This window comes from Siphateles boraxobius, unplaced genomic scaffold (genome assembly GCF_051911475.1).
Source record: "Siphateles boraxobius isolate OS27281-9 unplaced genomic scaffold, OSU_SipBor_1 8, whole genome shotgun sequence".
NCBI classification, from domain to species: domain Eukaryota; kingdom Metazoa; phylum Chordata; class Actinopteri; order Cypriniformes; family Leuciscidae; genus Siphateles; species Siphateles boraxobius.
This window is the reverse complement of record NW_027509208.1, coordinates 40,024,915-40,047,500: the sequence shown is the minus strand read 5'-3', so window position 1 is coordinate 40,047,500 and position 22,586 is coordinate 40,024,915. Positions and strand designations below refer to the sequence as shown.

General features: G+C 37.7%; 1 protein-coding gene across 6 annotated transcripts in view; it reads left to right on the top strand.

The window, feature by feature from the left end:
* filip1b (filamin A interacting protein 1b) overlaps positions 1-22,586 on the top strand; it is a 33,318-nt gene that overhangs the window by 5,092 nt on the left and 5,640 nt on the right. For 5 of the 6 annotated variants that reach the window (XM_077219741.1, XM_077219742.1, XM_077219740.1 and 2 more), the window contains 4 exons: positions 9,813-10,100; positions 11,443-11,616; positions 11,795-11,973; positions 19,563-22,344. In XM_077219741.1, coding sequence (XP_077075856.1) covers positions 9,819-10,100; positions 11,443-11,616; positions 11,795-11,973; positions 19,563-22,344 — 3,417 coding nt within the window. In that variant the 5' untranslated portion in view covers positions 9,813-9,818. Of the gene's footprint in view, positions 1-9,812; positions 10,101-11,442; positions 11,617-11,794; positions 11,974-18,593; positions 18,725-19,562; positions 22,345-22,586 lie in introns of those variants that run through there. The other variant, XM_077219743.1, reaches the window with a different exon arrangement.

The window sequence follows — 22,586 nt, the reverse complement described above, 5'->3', positions numbered from 1 at the left end:
GTAACATTCTCCAAGGCCAATCAACTCTCGCACGTGACACCGCTTAACAATGGTCCTATTCTTTCACATCGTCAGGTGTTTACCAGAAAGTCCCTGACTATGCTAAAACTCCTCAGTGGCTGCACAAACTTCTCATCTTGACCTTTGTAGTCACAGTCACGGACATAAGGCCTTAAAACACATCTGGCTTTTATTGTATTAAAACTAAACTAATTCTACAATTGTTTTCTATAGAATAGAGAAATGTTTTCAACACTACCACAATATATTTTAAGCTACAATGGTATCACAGTGTTTTGGGGCATGTACTAAGGCATTCTTTGCAGTTCCTATGAAAACAATGTACTGTAAATACCATAGTAAATGAAGTTTGTGGTCAGTCATTTAAAAAAAGAAAGAAATGAATACTTATATCCAGCAAGGACACATTAAATTGATCAAAAGTGTCAGTAAAGACATTGATAATGTTACAAAATTTCAATTTCAAATAAATGCTGTTCTTTTCATCAAAGAATCCTGAAAACAATGTATCCACAAAAGTGTGAAGCAGCACAACTGTTTTCAACATTGATAATAATCATAAATGTTTCTTGAGCAGCAAATAATATTAGAAAATGAATTTCTGAAGGATCACGTGACACTGAAGACTGGAGTAATGATGCTGAAAATACAGCTTTGATCACAGGAATAAATTACATTTTACAATATATTCACATATTTTAAATTGCATTGAATCTCACTGTTTTTACTGTATTTTTGATCAAGAAATTGGTGAGCAGAAGAGACTTTAAAAACATTTTTAAAAGTCCTTAAACCTTTTAACGATACTGTAATCCTTCGGTATTTACCATATTTTATGTCTACAGGAATCTGCTAGAATGGTCCAATATAAACACAGAAAGTGAGGTTTATTTTAAAAAAGGGTTGTTAGTTGTGTATGAGTGGTGACTTCGGGCATGTGTTAAAGTTTAAACTCTTCACCTGTTAGTACTCGAGGCTGAACAGCCTCAGTCGTTACTCCTTCTGGAAGGGTGTGTGTCTCTAAAAGTGACACAGCCGTGGGATGTAGGATTAACATTATATCATTGCAGCTAAAGCAGACTCTGTGGTGAGATCATCTCTCCGCTGCAGCCCACACCTATTGTCAGAAAAATCACGGCAGTGAGCCAAAAGCATTAGTGCAGAAGCTGAGAGATCTGGGCTTGCTCATGGCTTTGTGCTTTTTCTGCGAAACTCTTCCAAATGATCAAGCAGAACCATTGAAAATCGTTTTTTTCCCTGATTGTGACATACTACTAATTACTAATTTGATGTTTAGTTTATTCTTTAAAGTCACCATGAAATCAAAATTGACAATTCTTGAGTTTTTTTATTGATTATTGCAGTATTTATAATAAATAATTTATCCGTGCATTCCGATCATTAGTGTTTTGTAAATTTATGTGCCTCATAATCTTTAATCAAAATATTTTCCCCTGCCTCCTGCAACGACATCTCTTCTCTTTTCTGATGACGTGTTTACTGACGCGAGGGCGGGGCAACCTGTCACTCACATGAGATCCACCAATAGCAAACCACAACCATCCAATCAATTCCCTGTGGACAAAATCAAATCCCGCCTTACATTTGGTCTTGTCCCAGAAGGCGTTTCATTCTGGTATACGTCACTAGGAAGAAAAAACTATCGCAACTTAAATCCAAAGTGATTTGAATACACTTAAATATTATTAAAAAGATCAAAATTGATGCGCTTCACTTTATTAAGACTTATTGTGCACAGTTATTATTTTTCCCAACAAAAATGACTATAGAATCATTATAAATGATTTTAGTGTGATATAAAATTACTGCGGTGATACAAGAGCTTGATCACTTTAACTTATTTCCTCCATCCTCTGTTTAACTGTACATGGGAAATGACATCATCTTCCTCCCATCAGAAAGGCACCTGGTCATTCGTCCACTGTGACTGACGATTGTAGCAGAAACATACGGCAATAAGAAAACATGCTTATCAGTAACATTTACTCATCGATCACAGCCAGGCAGGACAAAAGCGAGCGCTGTGATATAAATGACTCCCAAAGCGTGTATGAAGCTGACGCTGAAGTCATTACACAACGAGCGTTTTTTCATTCTGGGTCAGCAGATGTCTTTCTGAAGGAGGTGATTTTGAAGGAGCCGTTTGTGCAACGGAAAGAATGTTCCAGATAGCAGAGCTATTTCTGAGAAAAGGCTTGTCATTGCATTCATAGTGTCGTTTGTTTCGGGTTTTTTTTTTTAAATTATAATGTTGACTTGACAAGGTCTGTCTTTCGATCGATCGATCTGTCTGTCTGCCGTTTATTCGTTCTGTCTGTCGTTTATTCTATCTATCTATCTATCTATCCATCTATCTAGCCTATCCGTCAGTCTGTCATTTATTCGTTCTAAGTGTCTTTATGTTCTATCTGTCTATATGTCTGTCGTTTATTCATTCTGTCTGTCTGTCTGTCTGTCTGTCTTTTATTCTATTTATCTGTCTGTCGTTTTGTCCATCCATCCATCCATCCATCCATCCATCCATCCATCCATCCATCCATCCATCCATCCATCCATCCATCCATCCATCCATCCATCCATCCATCCATCCATCCATCCATCCATCCATCCATCCATCCATCCATCCATCCGTTTTCATTTGACAATTCTTAAACTATTACCCCTTGAATATGTGGATACAGTTTTGCAAAATACCACTTCTTAAAGTACTTCTCATCATTACTAACTGAACTTATTTCGACCCCATCAGAATAAATTTGGAATTACAGTCTGCATCTTCCACAGAAAATTATATATTCCAACGCTCTCTACATATAATACCTGATTAGGTTTGTTTCGTTTTTTTTTTTTTAATTATAATGTTGACTTGACAAGGTCTGTCTTTCGATCGATCGTTCTGTCTGTCTGCCGTTTATTCGTTCTGTCTGTCGTTTATTCTATCTATCTATCTATCTATCCATCTATCTAGCCTATCCGTCAGTCTGTCATTTATTCGTTCTAAGTGTCTGTATGTTCTATCTGTCTATATGTCTGTCGTTTATTCATTCTGTCTGTCTGTCTTTTATTCTATTTATCTGTCTGTCGTTTTGTCAGTCTGTCTGTGTGTCGTTTATTCGTTCCATCCATCCATCCATCCATCCATCCATCCATCCATCCGTTTTCATTTGACAATTCTTAAACTATTACCCCTTGAATATGTGGATACAGTTTTGCAAAATACCACTTCTTAAAGTACTTCTCATCATTACTAACTGAACTTATTTCGACCCCATCAGAATAAATTTGGAATTACAGTCGGCATCTTCCACAGAAAATTATATATTCCAACGCTCTCTACATATAATACCTGATTCTGATTGATCATTCCACAATCATAATTGTATAAAGACGGGGGTTTTGTTCGTCCGATCTGTGTTTTTGTTTTGCGTTAATGGCTGACTGACTGTATTTTCCCTCTGACGTGGTGTTTAGGACTGTGGGAAAATGTAAATGAAATAGGCACAGGTGATACAGATGAGAAAAGAGGCAGATGTCAGTGCAGTAGTACTGCGTAACCATTGTAAAGTACAGTATGAGAGTCCTGTTGAACTCTCACCTAAAACGCGACTCCACATATTTCATCATGTGCTATTTTAAACTTGGATATATGATTCCTATTTTTATATGCACTCTAAAACCTCTCAGTGTCCTCTCTTTATATATCTCTTTCGCACACTCTCTCTTCTTGCCATGTTGGGTGACATCAGGTCACATTTATTAGATTAAGGCTGTAGACCTTCAACAGAAGGCAGTAAATAGGGTTAATTTTTTATTTGATGATTTTTACTTTGCATCCAGGCACAAATAGCTGGTGTGCACTTGTGTTATGGGTATTTTTAGAGGCTCAGGTTACAGGATGAGACAGTAGGAGATGGCAGATGATCAGAGCTTGTGCCGTCACAGGAAGTGTTTCGTCCAATGCACTGAAAATGTTGTAGGTTGTGTTGTGTTTCTGATGAGTGAATGACTGAAGCTGTAAGGAGGGTTTCTCATTACAGACGACAATGCTTTGGTTTTGGTGAAATTGCATTCTGCTACAATTACCTACGTCAGTTTATAAACGGTTAACAAAAAATGTACTATTGATTAAAATGGTAAATTTGCTTTTACATTGCGGGTGTAAATGAATAGGCATGGACGTGGTGCTGGAAACCCAATGCACAGGACAATAGAGACACCAGAATAAAAATATTCATGATTCTGAAGCTGAAAATTATTATTTTAGACGAATATGCTTGCACTCTTTCACTGGTTAGATATTTTTAAAATAATGTAGTAGGGCACTTTTTTCTGGTAACATCAGACATTTGGCATTATCAGGACCCACAAATATTCCCCCATTGCATTATTATACAACCCCAAATCAGAAAAGGTTGGGACATTTTGTAAAATGCAATAAAATCAAGAATCTGTGATTTGTTCATTCTATTTAACCTTTTATTAACTGACAAAAGTACAAAGAAACGTTTTCCAATTTTTTCACTGACCAACATAATTGTATTTTGTAAATATGAACAAATTTTGATTTTGATGGCTGCAACACACCCCAAAAAAGTTGGGACAGAGACATGTTTACCACTGTGTCACATCACCTTTCCTTTTAATTACACTTTTTAATCATTTGGGAGTTGAGGATACTAATTGTTGGAGTTTGCTAGTGGAATATTTGCCCAATCTTGTCTGATACAAGACAGCCGCTCAACAGTCTGTGGTCATCGTTGCCTGATTCTCCTTTTCATGATGGGTCATACATTTTCCATAAGAGACATATCTGGACTGCAGTAAACAGGCAGGCACATCTCTTCTATGGTGCAGAATGTCTAGAAACCACTCAGTTTTAGCATGTGCAGAATGAGGCCTGGCATTGTCTTGCTTCCCAGGAAAGATGTCATCTTGATGGCAGTTTATGTCTCTGTACAATCCAAATACATGCCTCCATGTCAATGTCACCTTCACAATAATGCAAGTTACCCATACCGTTTGCAATGATGCACCTCAATACCAGCACAGATGTTTGGTTCTGCACCTGTCGCTGGTGAAAGTTGGTCCCTTTCGTCTTTGGGACTGAGAACTCGGTGTCCATTTTCTCCCAAAAACAAGCTGAAACATGGACTCATCTGACCACAGCAGACATTTCCACTGTCTTTAGACCATCTGAGATGAGCTCAGGCCCAGAGTACTCACCGGCATCTCCACATAGAACTGTTGTATAGCTTTCTCCTTGCGTATCAGAGATTCAAGTGGCATTTCTTGATGCAGAGTCAGACTGTGTTCAGTGAAAACGGTTTTCCAAATTACTCCTGAGCACATGTGTCTGTATTTAACGGATTAGCATGATGGTATCTTGTGCAATGCCATCTGAGGGCTCAAAGGTCATGCACATTCAACAGAGGTCTACTGCCTTACCCAACACAGACTGAGATTTCTCTGGATTCCCTGAATCTTGTGACAATATTATGTATGGAAGATTTTGAAAGGCTTAAATTCTTTGCAATCTTAGACTACTAATTCTTTGCAATCTTAGGGCCAATTGTTTGACAATTCTCTCATGATATTTGGCACAAAGTGATGAGCCATGACCCATCTTTGCTTAAAAAGACTGAGAAGCACTTTTACACCCAAACATGATACCCTCAACTATTACCAATTCACCTGCTCATTGTGGACTGTTTCAAAAAAGTTGGATAATCTAATTTGGATAATCTTTTCACTTTTATTTGGTCTCTGTCCCAACCTTTTTGGGGTGTGTTGCAGCCATCAAAATCAAAATTTGTTCATATTTACAAAATACAATTATGTTGGTCAGTGAAAACATTGGAAAAAGTTTCTTTGTACTTTTGTCAGTTAATAAAAGGTTAAATAGAATGAACAAATCACAGATTCTTGATTTTATTGCATTTACAATGGGTTGTACATTATATTCAACATTATATATAGTAGTTTAATGTAGTACTGACACTAAAACTCTGAAAACTTGAATTTTTTTCTCACACAGTAATTTTTATTTTGGGTGAACTATACACAATACATATCCACGATGCATATTGTTGCATTTTTGTATTGCGATATATTGTGACACGATATATTATTAAACCCCTTGTTAATAATTTTTCAGGGATTTTCTCTGACATTTTCTGAAAATAAAGCAAGGTAAATCCTTTAATAACATATACTTACATATACTTAGAGCAGTTACAAATAGCTCTGTGTGCCTGATGTGTTAAAGTAATGACCATAGGATGGGCTTAATTTTGGCAATCATATGATCAACACAAATGCAGCGCTTCAGTTTGTGTCAGACAGAGCGTCAATGTGAGAGTTTCTCTGCCCTTATTTAGTCACAATTCTCCAGCCTTGAAACAAACTCTGGCGTTTTCCTCACGAACTGTCTGTGTGCGGTTCAGGTCTGTCTTTCTGTGTGGTGGAAGATGTGTGAGAAAATATTTAGACAACTGTTACCACCAGCCTTTATGTTGTTTAACACTGGTTATAGTTGAGGTCGAGGGTTAGAAGTGATTGAATCCAAGGAGGTCTGTAATACATGGAGAAAACTATCTATTAACGTTTTTGTATATTTCAATGCCACTTCCACCAGTGCATTTTGTTATAGTAGACTATTACAGATATTTTTGATAATTGAAATAAAATGAAATATAAGTATTAGATGAAAAACTTACACTAAGTTAAAATTAGAAATGCTGCCTTAGCATCTAGCTGAAATAATTTTGTTAAAAGATTAAACCTACTAACGGAAATGAAACAAAAACTGAAAAAAATTAATACTATTATATAGATAGATAGATAGATAGATAGATAGATAGATAGATAGATAGATAGATAGATAGACATAATAGATAGACAGACAGACCTAAGACCTAAAATCTATGAAAACGTCAAAAATGAATAATAGAAACACTAATAATAATTAGTTATTATATATAATCTCATGTTCTTGGAAGTTTAAAGTGAATCTGAATCTGAAAACTGAAAAACAAATGTTTTTGAATAAGTAAAGATGCTACCATCTTTATTTATCCGAAAACATGTTTTTTTTCACACTATAGTGCTTTTTTATTTTTGTAATAGATCATTTTCTGTTAAATAATTTTTAGATTTTGTAAAATACATTTTCCCTGATTAGCCGTACCGTTGTGCCAACACAGAATGTGCCAGTGTGTGTCCGTGTGCATCGAGCTCCAGTATCCATTACTAAATATAAACGACGTGCCACCGATGCTTGTCCACCTCCGCTGAAAATACCCCGAGAATCTGAGGAATTAATTATCACAGGAGCTGCGAGTAGGCTAACCGCCGCTCATTCACGGCATTCGGGCATTTCAATTTCCCTGGAGACATGCATGTAACAAAACCGATAGCTGAGAAGTTAAACAGCCTCGTTCTGATTGGTGGATGAAGTGTGAGTGTTTCTGGTGTCTCCTGTGAACAAGTGTGTCTCTATAAATACCACTCGATTTCAGCAAGGAGCAGCTGCGTGGAGCGCCCGGGGAGCGAGGTGCATATTCTCAGTGTAAATATAAGACCAACTCTCATTTATATCTCACAGCTGCCTCCGTCTCCAATAATAACAGAGTTAAGGTCACCCCAAAACTCTCAGGCATAATCAAACCTAAAAATACACCGTCTCGAGTTAGAAGTTTGAGGGTTTGGAAAAACTGCAATAGATTGAACTCTCATCTAAATTGCAGTTTTCAGACAGTATCAGTCTGTCAACAGTTTCTGTATATTTTTTTGGATTTTAACATAGAGAACACGATGATTGTGTGTGTGTGTGTGTGTGTGTGTGTGTGTGTGTGTGTGTGTGTGTGTACACAAGTGTTGTTGTTGCTATTTTGGACAGTGATCGAATGTCATAACAGAAGCACAACAAATCAAAGTCAAGATCAAAATGAAAACACTCCCATGGCCGCAACTGCGCAACACGCTGCTATTAATAACACAAATACTTACTGCAACAATGTATCTGCAGGGTTTTCCCTTCTTTGGTTACTTGATGTTTCATCGATCTGTCTGTCTGTCGTCCTATAACACTAATATTACATTACATATAATTAATAATATTTATAAATTATATATAAAATATAAATTCTATAATTGTGAAATCTAAAAAGGCAATAAACTATCTAATAATATTTCTCATTTAAAACTGTTAATATATATGTGTATGTTTGTGTGTATGTATGTATTTACATATATATGTATGTGTTTATTTATTGTAATATGTACTGTATAATATTTCACATTTAATAAGGTTAAAAGCAGAACAGTCAGAATAGTTGGTTATAAAATGTAATTATCTTTTTTGTAAGTATCTTTGGATAAAAGAGCTAAATGAACAATTGTTGTTTGAAAAAGCTTTAGTTTCTCATAGTTCATATGGGGCCTTTATGACCTACTGCAGAATTCAACATAGTGAACATCTTGTTTTAATAATAAGCTTCATTAAAAGCTCTGATCATCTGAGAGTCCGCAACCTTTTTATCCAGATGCGGTTCTGGAGGAAACATGGATCCTGAGTGATGTGTGTGATTCGAGTGTCGATCTCTCAGAGACTCTGAGGGCAGTGCTGGATCAGGCCTGATAGGCTGGGTGTGAGATCATAAGGGAGGCAGCGTGTACACAGTTTATCAAAAATACTGATGTCATGGTTGAGCTCAGTGGTCATTACATCTCTCTCTCTCTCTCTCTCTCTATCTCTATCTCTCTCTCTCTCTCTCTCTCTCTCTCTCTCTGGGAAATCCCCCTCTTAAATCTGCACATGGGAACATGAGAAATGAGGCTGTTGCCGATTAGCTACAAGGGCAAACTACACATTAAAATATTAAGATTTGGCTCAGAGCTTGAGACTGCAGACATTTGATATGAGAGTCTTCTGTAGAAAAGGGATTGATTTTTACTTCACTTGAAACATTTGTTGCATAAAACCTTAACGCCTTTTATTCAGCAAACTTTTCTTTTAATTACAAGATTTCTATAATGTTAAAGTAAGATAAGGATTTATCTAATTAAATATGCACTCATCCAGAGCAGAAATCTGAACATTGGATAAAGCCAGGTTCAAAATATGATAGTTAAAGGGTTTTACAGAGGGGATTTTTGATGTCTTTTAATAAAAAAAAACAACAACAGCAACTGTCAACAGCCAGATTTTTTTTAATTCACCATGTTTATAGAAATAAAACGTTGTATAAAGTCATGTGAATGCTATATAACAAACCCCTCTGTAAAAACCTGCAGAATATATACATAAAACATTAAGTTTGGTGCATCTAAAGCTCCTGAAGTGGAGATTTCTGACTCAGAAAAAAGTTTTTGGCCTTTAAACATATGTTCTGTAAGATGCACATAGATAAAATGCTATAAAAGAAACACTTTAAAGTGTATTTCAATGTTTCTTTTTACTTTTATCTGCAACATGTTATGAAAAGTCAAATAACCCAAAATCTCTAAATTGACCAGTGCATGAAAAAACAATAGTTTTGCCTTTTTCAGTGTCTTGCATAAATTACCATAAAACTTGGAATTTATTTATTCTAATTTTTTTTACGTATACACCATTGCAGGTAATACCAGTTAATCCTATCATATACATTTTAAACGGTTGCAAAAAACAGGAGCATTAGATCGATACTGAAAGATATTAGCTGTTTTATTGTTGTAACAGTGATATTTTCAGGAGATTGCCTCAGGTGTGTCTGTGTTTGCACATGCAGGTGAAGATGAGGTCCAGGACCAGCGATATGGAGGGCCCAGAGAACAGACCAATGAAGCCGCTCGCTAGAATACACAACATTGAGAAAGAGGGAAGCAAACAGGAGCTGATGAGGAAGAAAAGCAAAGCTCAGGAGGAGAAAGAGAGCAGTGAGGAGAAGGTTGTTGTTTGTGGGACTTTGAAAAAGCCTCAGAAGACTTGTGAGAAGCAGCCGAGGAGAGATGGACTGATGGACCTCTCCAAAGAAGATCTCGTTCATCTGCTGGGGGTCATGGAGGGAGAAGTGCAGGTGAAATGTGACTGCGTGTTGCCATTCGTTGTGCGTTTATCGTAGTTAGTTTCTGCCAAAATACCGTTATTGCTACAGCAAAAGGGCGGTAACCTGGTACACTGGAAAAGAAATGGTGTGGGATTTACTTTGTAACAATTTTCACTTCGAAACTGCTAGGAAATTTCACAAATAATTACAAAGAAACAGCAAATAAAACATTGAATTAAATGTGGAAATTTGAAGTAGATTAAAGTCTACATTATATTTTCTTTGTAAAACACTTCAATAATCTTAAAAATGTTTTTACTGTTGACTTGCATCATTGTCATTCACAAAGGAATTAAATAAGATTCTGAAGCTTTTTACACTGTTTGGAGGAGATTCCATATGAATATATTATGATTTAAAAGCACAAACAAAGTATTTTGACAGAAACTACTCTATATGGTAATGTTACGTCTGGGTACCAGGGTAAACACAGTATGCTCTGGTTATGTACTGCTCTTTTTGGGAAATGAGATACACTACCTTTCAAAAGTTTGTGGTCAGATTTGTTTTGAAAGAAAGAAATTAATACTTTAATTCTGTAATGACGCATTAAATTGATCAAAAGTGACACTAAAAAAGACATTTAAAATTAAAGAAAATCATTCAAAGAATCCTGAAAAAAAATGCATCACAGCCGCCACAAAAAGATGAAGCAGCACAACTGTTTTCAACATTGATAATAATCAGAAATGTTTCTTGAGCAGCAAATCATCATATTAGAATGATTTCTGAAGGATCATGTGACATTGAAGACTGGAGTAATGATGCTGAAAATACAGCTTTGATCACAGGAATAAATTAAATTTTATGATATATTCACATAGAAAATAGTTATTTAAAATTGTAATAATATTTAACAATATTACTGTTCTTATTGTATTTTTCATCACAAAAATGCAACCTGGGTGAGCGTAAAAGACTTCTTTTAAAAACATGTTACAGGCCCCAAACTTCTGAATGGTAGTCTAGGTAATATTAATATTCTGTGCATGTAGAAAATGTGCATGCTGCACACAGGATGCAAACTGTAGTATATAGTGAACACCATAGACATGATGTCTATGGTGAACACAGCCAAAGCCATGTGTTAGTGTTCTGGTTTTGTAAAAGCAGAGAGCTCCCCCTTCTGGTGTACATTCAGAATGTAACAGTTTGCACACTATTTTATTTTATTTTGTTTTTATCATTGAAGATAGTTCATTTCACAAAGGTTCATAGGTCATGTTTGTACCAAAGTATTGTTTGTTTGGAGTAATTTGATAAACATCCAGTACCATGGTACCACAGTAATGCAATGATTCCATCTTATTAGGCCCGTGAAGACATTATCCACATGCTGCAGTCTGAGAGAACACGGCCCGAGGTTCTGGAGGCTCATTACGGATCTGCGCTTCCAGTCAAACCTCTTCAAGCTCTGCAGAGAGACAGTCTGATGACCAGCAGCAACATGATTAGAGACGATGTTTATGAGATACCTATGATAGAGGTGGGGAACACTGCCTTATTCATCTCTAAACCATTCAAACCTGAATTGATCTTATTTAAATGCAATGAATAAAATATTAGAATTTGAATAAAAGCATAAAATGTAAAATGCAGTGCAGATTATAGCATATTGTTGTGCTAGTGCAAGCAAATGGTGATGAAAATCATTGTTTTTATAGCTGGACCGTTTGGAGGAGAAGCAGCGTGACACGTACAGGCGTATGTTAGAGCAGTTGCTCTTAGCAGAGAAATGCCACCGGCGCACCGTCACCGAACTGGACAGAGAAAAGCACAAACACATCGACTTCATGAACAAAAGCGATGATTTCACCAACTTGCTGGAGCAGGAGAGAGAGAGGTGAGGAGACGAGCTTCACACAACATCCCGTAGGAATGAAACGGATGTCTGTCAGCTGTGGGATTTTCAGTAAAATGTGCTCATAAAGTCAAAAAAATGTTTGGTTCATTTGTATACGGGGGCTAGTTAATGATAATTACTTTGCTCTGAAATGGTCAGATCATAATGTAGGAAACCCTTTTCATTGTAGCCTCGCTTGAAAGAGACTACAACCACGTGGCATCTAAGCTATGAATTCCACATGATTGTATTGGTGACCACAGGCTGTCCTAAATCACACAAAGGGCCTTATAGCAGCGAATGAAGGGGTGACGGCATCAAAAAGGCCTGTCGTTAGCGTGGTGTTCTTCTGAGAATGTGAAACGGGCAGATTGAGGCCCTGTAGAGCTCCAGTCATTAGACCAGGAGCATCTGAGCTATATATGGACATGAATAGACTCAAAAGAACATAAATGACAACGTGGGGATTTCCACGGGTCAAGAGCTTTTCTGGAAGCACATATTAAAGGGATTAGAGCAGCTTCTCAATTAAATAAGTATATTATGAAGAAATTGTACATTAAGTACATTTCCCCTCAAAATTTTCAGTATGAGTAATCTGGGAATATTATTTAAAAAACCGTATAATGATATATTATTTAAATTGTAAAGTTTATGCATCCTGGTGGAATCTGGGATCTGAAAAACACTTTTTTCTCACCTAGACAGTTTCTGATTGATACCATTAAGTTTTGTCCTACTTGTTTTTTTTTTTTCTGTCTTTGATTATCCCGGTTCACTCTGAAACATGTCACTCTGCGGGAGTAAAATCAATGTTTCATGGTGGACAAAAGACACTGATTAAGGATGTCGTTTTTACAATGTAGGCTTTTATTAAGGAGACCTGCATTTTTCCACCTATAGAGATGTTGTTGCAGTTTCCCACACGGTGAACATGATTTCAATAAGTATAACATGTTCCTGGATCAACATCTTTTTTAATCCTGGAAGAACATTCCAATTAACCAATCAGATTTGAGGGACAAGTTTACAGTTTATTACGGTGGCCCAGTAGTGCACAACACAACGAAATTTAAAAAGCAAACATAAGTTCGCAACACAACGAAATGAATCCACAATACAACAAAATGAATCCACAACACAACGGAAATGAGCCACAACACAACGGAAATAAGCCACAACACAACGGAAATGAGCCACAAAACAACGGAAAATGTACAACACAACGGAAATGAGCCACAACACAACGGAAAATGTACAACACAACGGAAATAAGCCACAACACAACGGAAATGAGCCACAACACAACGGAAAATGTACAACACAACGGAAATGAGCCACAACACAATGGAAAATGTACAACACAACGGAAATGAGCCACAACACAATGGAAAATGTACGATAAAGTTAGTTTTCCTTGCCACTGTTCTATAGAGTCAGCAGTCTAAAAAATATATCAACACCACGATTAGTTTTAACAGTATGTAGCTAACCATTATATATCGACATTTATTCATTTAAAATCACCTACGTGCCTTATAGCTGCATATTTATACTCTATAATGTTTTGACGCGCTTCTACAGCGCACAAGGGAACATCTATCAATTCCTCCAAGTTGTTAAAACGTATAATTTTTTATTAATTAAAATTACTTTTAACAATCAAAAACAGATATGTTCAAAATCCAAAGCTTGATTGTATTGGTAGTAGACTGACTTACTACATGTGACTTTTTCCCAATTCCCTTCATGTATTTACAGTATAATAAAGGTATTTTTCCTTTTATCATGTTTCAAAGGTTGTAGTTCCGATTAACCAGACTGACTTACAACAGGGGAAATTGTGCTAATAGCTCCCTGTATGCACAGTACACAATTTGTTTTTTATAAAACAATTTTATTTATTTATTCATGTCCCAAAGCTTGTGGTAGGTTCCTAGTGATTAGACTGACTTATTACAGGTGAAATTGTGGCAATGCATTCCTGTAATTCTGCAATTAACCAAATGGTTTTAAATGATACGTATTAACCACTTGGTGGAAGTGCCAGACGATCCCTTAGGGATCATACGCTCTGGTAGTGCGTCAAAGCATTCATGTTCATTGTGTTGTGGATTCATTTCGTTGTGTTGTGAACTTATGTTTGCTTTTTAAATTCCGTTGTGTTGTGCACTACTGGGCCACCATAGTTCATGTCAAGTTTAGGCTTACAACCAGTGGTTAAAGTGGGATTTGGTAGGTGGGGGAACCCTCAAATTTTGTGTAGGTGCAACAGGGAAAAATGACTCACCGTGGGACAACAAATTGAGTATCGTGGTATAGCAATACTTTTTGGTACAAGAGTGTCACTGTGGCACCACATATCACAATACTTATTTACTTGATATTTTAATGGTTTTATTTTGGTCTATCAACATTGATATGATGACGATATTATATTAAAATTGCTGAACACTGGGCCAAAAATTGAGCCCTGGTATTGTAGCCACATCAGCCCACATTACCCCCCACCCATGTGCATTTAAATGTGAGGTAGTTATGGGGGTTCGGGGGCATCCTCCGAGATACTTTTGATTTCTCTGACCTACATATGTGCAATTTAAGACTTTTGAAGGCCATTAAAATGGATAGTTAATAGCTTTAAAACCATGTCAGTGTGCATTAGATTAATTGTCAATACCTGCTCTCTCATCTTAATCTTTATTTTTCTCTCAGTCTCCTAATCCTGCCGTATTTCTTCCTCTCCTAAAGCTGAACTGATAGTCTTTAGATTTTCGTCTGTGTCAGTGAAGAAAGTAAACATAGGCTCAACTGATGAGTTTTATGAATCATTTTCTTAGATAAGTTAATTTACTCAAGGCTACCAGGTCACTATTGCCAATAGGAACCTTCTACAAGCTTTGGAATTTGAAAAGTAATTTTAAATAATACAAATTATAGGCTACGTTTAATGCAGTTGGTGGAATTGGCAGACGTTCCCTCAGGCATGCGTTGTGGAACAGGTCAAAGCATTCTCAGGTGTAAATATCAGAGGTGTCAAGTCCAGGTTCAGAAAGTAAAATTCCTCCTCAGTATTTCGTTCCACTCACCTGGATTTGCTAATTAGCACAGTTTTTCAGCCAGGAGATTAGAACTAATTAGTGAAATCAGCTGGCTGAGTTAATGGGTGGAATAAACATATGGCAGGACTTTTACTTTCTGACCCCTGGAATTGACGCCTCTGATAAATATGCAGCATTAATGCACGGACCGGTGATTTTGAACCAATATTTAATGTCGATAATGGTTACATAATATTAAAACTAATCCTGCTATTGATATCTTTGTAAGACTGCCGACCCTATAGACAGTGGCAAGGGAAAGCAATGTCCGACGAAATATCGAACATTAAACTAACTTTACCGCGCTCAACCACCGTGAGTGCACTTCACGCATTTATAATCACTCGCGTTCAGCGGGGAGGAAGGGAGGTTGGTCGGCCAGTCGGGCCATCTCGGGACCAGCGAGATTCGTTGAGATTAATGAATAATAATTTATCTGTGGTGCCGGAACGCAGTCCCGGACCGTTCCGGCCTACTTTAACTCCTGCTTACAACCAGGGTTAGGTGCTTCTACATCAGTGTTATTCACCATCAGTTCCCTCTGATTTTAGGGATAAGTTATGGATAGGGTTAGGTTTTTGAACAGGAATGTTGATGCAGGAACATGTCAAAATCAGTGACCTTGGCTTACAGACACACAACAAGTATTATTTTATGAAATAATATAATTGCAGATATTGGACCCATTAAATATTAAGAACAGCTCCAGTACTGTATGTTGAACTACTTCCATTACTTCCATTCAAAATTTTGGGGTCATGGGGTCAGCAAATATATTTATTTTTCTTGAAAGAAATTAATACTTTTTATTCCGCAAGGATGCATTAAAAAGTGATAGTAAAACATTTATAATGTTACAAAAGCTTTCTATTTCAAATAAATGCTGTTCTTTTGAACTTTCTGTTTGTAAAAGAATTTAGAAAAAAACATTTAGCTATCACAAATATATTAATCTGTTTTCAACATTGATAATAATCAGAAATGTTTCTTGAGCATCAAATCATCATATTAGAATGATTTCCGGAGGATCATGCGTCACTGAAGACTGGAGTAATGATGCTGAAAATTCAGCTTTGATCACAGGAATAAATTACATTTTACAATATATTCACATAGAAAAGATTAAAATAGAGCTGTTTTAAATTGTAAGCAATTTTTTTTTTACTTTAAACTTTAAAAAGAATCAACCCCAAACTTTTTAACTCTAGTGCACTGCACATAGAAATTATTTATTAAACACTATATTTATCAATGGAAAATCAGGTGACTCATAACCCGAAAAATCCAAACAATTCCGTACAGAGACAATGAGATCCTTCATATTCTGATAAGACCCCTATAGTGGTCGACCACTGTCACGGTCCCCTGCCTCACTTCCCGTTTACCACCCTGAACATGAGTAGCACACAATATTCTGCTCAAAACTTCTTAATGAAACTCATCAAATCTTTGAACTGAATTAAATTGAAATACGCTCTATTAACCCCAAATGAACATTTGTTTGGACTCTTTGTCTATTAAATTTATCTTTAATTTCCTAATCTTTTGTTTTTCATATATTAATTGTACTGCATTTTAAAACAGAATTCATTTGTGTGATGCACCATCAGGGGAAAAAAAAAAAAAACAGTCTATAAAAACCTTATTTCTTTGCTCTAGTTTATTGCATTGGCACCGTTCAGTCACACCCATTCCCTCCACTTATCACACTCATCCCCAGCCCGTGTGTTCGCACATTCCTCCATAATTCTCTCATTTCAGAGATTCATAGCAGGTGAGGTCACTGCAGCACCATGCCACCTGGGACTGAATGCGGGGCGATGGCGGGGAATCCCGCCAGGAATATAAAACTGCTTCTAGAAGCATCCGTAATGCCCTTCCTCCTCAAATTACCGCTCTCTCTTTCACATGACATTTACACTTGCTGGTTTTCCTCTTGAAGTCCCACATTCAAAAAAAGACTGTAATCTGAAGAGGGCAACTAGTTTTGTTCTTTGATTGGCATATTTAGGTCAGTGCAAGACAGACACTAATGATTTTACCCTCAACAATTTTGTTGTTTTCAGTCAACACATGAAATCAAAACTGTTTCATATTCCTTTATGTAGGTCCACCTCAATACTCTGATAGTTTTGTCTGTTAATACGGCCTTAGGTCCTCTGCCATAGTAAGTCTAGGGGATTTTTTTCACCTGTTTTATCATTCGCCAAGCAAAAATTATAAGTCTGATCACCTTGAAAAGTAATAGCACATCATTTATGTCTGGAGTTCCACATCAAAGTTTCAGACTTACTTTAGCTGCATTAGCAAATATCACCAATTAAAACTACATCTGGAAGTTTCATTTGCTCTTGATATTCAGGCTGTAATTTAAATCGCAAGCACATTTATTCTAGACACCAGATGATGATGTCATTCTATCACCATTCACGTGATTTATGATTTATTAGTCTCTCGCTGCACATGTTACAGTGGATCTGATGATTTCTGAAGAATTTCCCAGCTGTCATCCTAAACCTTTGCCAATATCAGAGAAACGACCCACTATAGCAGTAAACTTCCTGCAATAATGAAATGATTCAACCTTTTTTCCAAATATTATTTGCTGAGCAGTGACCTTTTCATTTTTCATTTTTATTTATTTACACTGAACATGTTTTTGTTTTGAATAATTATGATTGTTTTATATTTTTAAAAAGTATATACAAAATATATATTCTCACCTAGGCTGCATTTATTAGATCAAAAATGCAGTTAAAACACCAATATTCTGTTCTGTTACTAAATATTATTACAATTTAAAAGAACTGTTTTCTATTTTATTATATTTTGAAATGTAATTTATTCCTGTGATCAAAGCTGTCTTCAGTATCACATGATTCTTCAGAAATCATCATTAAATTTTAAAATATATTCAAATGGAAAGTTAAAGTTTAAATTGTAATAATATGTTTTGCAATATGACTGTTTTACTGTAGTCTATTTCTGATTACATAAATGCAGCCTTGGTGAGAAGAATAGACTTATTTCAAAAACATTAAAATATCTTGCATTTCTGTTTATTTGTTTATTTAATTATTTAATTATTTATCATCGCATTTCTGAGTGACAGGGCTTCATCTGAACCAAGAGAGTGCGACATTGTTATCTTACAGAACAAAACTTTTCCCTTGCATTGTTGTCTGTTCCCATAGGAATGCTTGGTTGCATGTGAGAAAGGAAGTAATTGGGTCATTTAATAGTTTATATGAAATGTAAAGGGAACCCTTGAAATGATACATGGGGTTTAGTGCATTGACCACAGCTCTAATTGTCTGTTTCCTAAAACAATATCCTGACTTCAGTCTCGGAGGGAAAAAAGAATAAGAGAGGAAAGCTGAGATAAGACTGCATAAAAAGCTCTCAGATGACTCCGCCTCCTTTGCCCAAACAAGAGCAGAACAGATCTATGTTAGAGGGATGATATCACCAGCAAGTGGGGCAATGCTGTTTCACACAACATTCACCTTTCACTGCGCTCATGACATGGTTGGAATGTGATGGCTAATTCTGAGAACCGTTTAATGATGCTTTGAGCAGAGTAACACAAGCTGTGCACTTCAAAACATGTTAGGCATGGACCCACCTGGACTCCTCAGCTGCAGTAGATGGTGAGTTTGAAAACAGTTTGAAGTGTATGCAAATAGACTGACAGTATTCATTCATGGGTCTGTTCGGATATGTTATAGTGTATAACTGCTGTAAAATTCTCAATAAGGAAATGAGATCATGGAATTATGAAAGAAATATGCTGCAAACTCTGTGCACTTATTTCGCAAAGGACAAGTTCCTCTCGACAGGGAGACTCCCGCAGAGCTATATCAGTGTAAACATTCACCAGCATCATAGACTTTTCTTCAAGTGCCCTTGTTGGCACACATTCCACTGTTTTGATGTCCTATTGGAATTTTTGCCAGGTGGGAACTTTTTCCTGTTGACGTGCCAAGCTGGCCGTGAGCTGTTTCGATCCTGTGATCATGCAAGCATGAAATATTCAGTAACTACTGTCAGAGGCAATCACTGAGGCATTCAGACACTTCTCCTTGTTCTTATAACTTGTTCTACTGCTTGTCTTCTACTTCATATCTGTACAGCTCTTATGCTGAGTTTATTCGTTCACTACCAATAAGGCAATATGAAGAAAATTGCAGAAACACTGCATCTGACATCATCATTACATACTGTGAAATGTTAATGTCATAATATCTATTCTAAATATACATATGAATATGAATTTTTATATATATATTCCATTTATTGTTTATTTATCATAATATATATTAATATTGCTCAGTAATTTTGTTTAAAATGTGCACCTTAAAATATAAAATTATTTTGATGTTTCATTTTCAATTATGTGAATCTGAGAGGGACCATGAGAGTGACTGTAAAGTTTGACCTTTATTTTGAATGAGAATTAATAAATTAATCTCTTTTTGTTTCCACCAGACTCAAGAGACTATTGGAGCAAGAGAAGGCCTACCAGGCTCGCAAGGACAAAGATCACAGCAAACGTCTTGAGAAAGTTCAGGAGGAGTTGGTTAAGTTGAAATCATTTGCCCTGATGCTGGTGGATGAAAGGCAGCTTCACATTGAACAGATTGACCAGCAAAAACAGAAGTTCCAGGATCTCAGCAAGAAGCTCCATGAAAGAGAGCAGCATTTGGATATCATCAACAGCAAAGCTAAAGAAGACAGCCAGAGGATCCAGAGGCTGGAGTTTGACCTAGAACATAAGACCTCAAAATTTTCAAAGGAACATGAGGAGATGACCGCCAAACTGGCTAAACAAGAGTCCGAAAGTCGACAGCTGCGTCTGAAGCTGGCCAGCTTGTCACGCAGGATTGAGGAGTTGGAGGAGACCAATCGTACACTGCAAAAGTCCGAGGAGGACCTTCAGGACCTGCGGGACAAAATAAGCAGAGGGGAGTGTGGGAATTCGAGTCTAATGGCCGAACTGGAAAACCTTCGGAAGAGAGTTCTGGAAATGGAAGGCAAGGATGAGGAGATCACAAAAACAGAAGCACTGTGCAAGGAGCTAAAGAGGAGGCTTCAGGATGAGGAGAATCACAGTCGTGAGCTGAAACTAGAGGTTGAAAAGCTGCAGAAGAGGATGGTGGACCTGGAGAAACTGGAGGGAGCTTTCAATGTGAGCAAATCTGAATGTGCTCAGCTTCACACCAACCTGGAGAAAGAAAGAAATTTGACAAAGAGCTTGGCTTGTGAACTAGAAACAGTTAAAAACCATATCAAAGAGCTTGAGTGCTCAGAATCGAGGCTTGAAAAGACTGAGAAGGGTTTAAAGGACGACTTGACAAAACTAAAGTCATTCACAGTGATCCTAATGGATGAGAGGAAGAACATGGCAGAGCGAATCAAACAGGAGGAGCAGAAAAGTGAAGAAATGAGCAAACTGTTTAAAGCTGAGCAATGCAAAGTCATGGAGGTCACGGAAAAGCTGATTGAGGAAAGTAAGAAGCTTCTTAAACTGAAGTCTGAAATGGAGAAGAAAGTGTCCGCTCTTACCAAGGAAAAAGATGATCTGAAGTCTGAACTTGCAAGTGTAGAAGAGAAACGAAGGGATCTCAGCGTAAAGGTATGTCAGATGCAAAGTAAAATAGATGAGCAAGAGAAAGCTGAGTGGAAATCAACAAGAAACAGAGCTATTGTGGACAAAGGTGGATATCCTGATGAGGACAACAAGGTTAAGGAGCTCACGATGGAGATTGAGAGACTCAGGAACCGTCTTAAACAGCTTGAGGTTGTGGAGGGCGATTTGTTGAAGACAGAGGATGAGTATGACATGCTTGAGAAAAAGTTCAGAACCGAACAAGACAAAGCCAACGCTCTTTCCCAGCTCCTCGAGGAAATGAAGATGCAGATCACCAAGAACAAAGCCATAGAAAAAGGAGAGTTGATAAGCCAAGAATCTGAGCTAAGATTACGCTGCAAAATAGAGGAGGCCAAAACGAGGGATCTTCAGGCTGATGTCCAAGCTCTAAAGGAGAAGATTCATGAGCTCATGAACAAGGAGGATCAGCTTTCTCAGATTCAGGTAGACTACACGGTTCTTCAGCAGAGGTTCATTGAAGAGGAGGATAAAAAGAAAAACATGAGTCAAGAAGTTCTCAAACTAACCAAAGAGTTGGAAGCTACTAAGCGTTACAGCCGTGCCCTTAGACCCAGCATGAACGGAAGGAGGATTGTTGACGTTCCTCTTGCTTCCACTGCAGTGCAGACCGACGCAGACATCAACGAACACATCGAAGATGAGACTACAGCTGTGTTCATCCAAAAGTCTGTTCTAGAGGAAAATCACATCATGAGTAATCTGAGGCAGAAAAGCCTCAAGAAACCGACTGTGTTGGACCGTTACCCACCGGCAGCGGCAGAGTTGGGGATGAGAAAGTCTTGGAACCCTTGGATGAAAAAGAAAGAAGCCGTTACTATCATTCAGGATGTTTCATCAACCCAGCAGGTCAATGGAACAACATCAGGGTCATCATCACCAGAACTAACAATGTCTCGGAAATCCGGTCAACCCCTCCATATTAAGGTGACTCCAGACCATCAGAGCAGCACTGCCACGTTGGAGATCACCAGTCCACGTGCTGAGGACTTCTTCTCAAGTACCACCATCATCCCGACTCTTGGGCTCCAGAAACCACGCATAACAATCGTTCCTACTTCTATGTTGCCCAAGTCCAAGGCCAACGAAGGGCCAGCTGAACGAACAAAGTCTCCAGTCACTATAACGGCCATCTCCAGAGCTAAATCTCCAGAGAAAGGTAAAGGCTCCTTCTCGGAGCATCCTACTTCTCCTCTGTCCATTATAACTGTTAGCGCAACTCCGGTCTCTCAGGCATCCATCTCCCCAGAACCCCATGAGATGACCATGGGCAGAGCCGTGTTCAAGTTGACCCCTGAGAAGCAGACGGTTCCAACGCCCATCCGGAAATACAACTCCAATATTATAACCACGGAGGACAACAAGATCCATATCCACCTGGGGTCACCTGGGTTCAAGAAACCTCAGGATGACAGAAGCAGCACAGTGACGGTTTGGCCTAATGGTATGAGCTCAGACACCAAGGAGATGTCAACGGGGACGGTTCTGCGCTCTCCCAGACAGACGTCTGCTAATGTCGGGAACATGATCCAAGGCAAGGTGACCAGCAGCATCACAATAACCCCCATCACCTCGGCCCCAACCAGGTCTACTCAATCTGTGGTGAGTACCAGATTTATTACGTTGTCCCTCTGATGCGGAATGAAAAGTGAGTGTGCATATATGCAGGGCCTAAAATTAACACTCGCCAAGCGCCAAATGCGAGTAAAAATCCACGTTGGCAAGTATATGAAACGGCGTCACTCGCCAATTGGCCAGTAACATTTTTATAAATTCTAACCATGCGTGAACGTGAACGACGCTCGGGACGGTTGGCGGGCCAGTGCTTAATCACCATGAAAGTT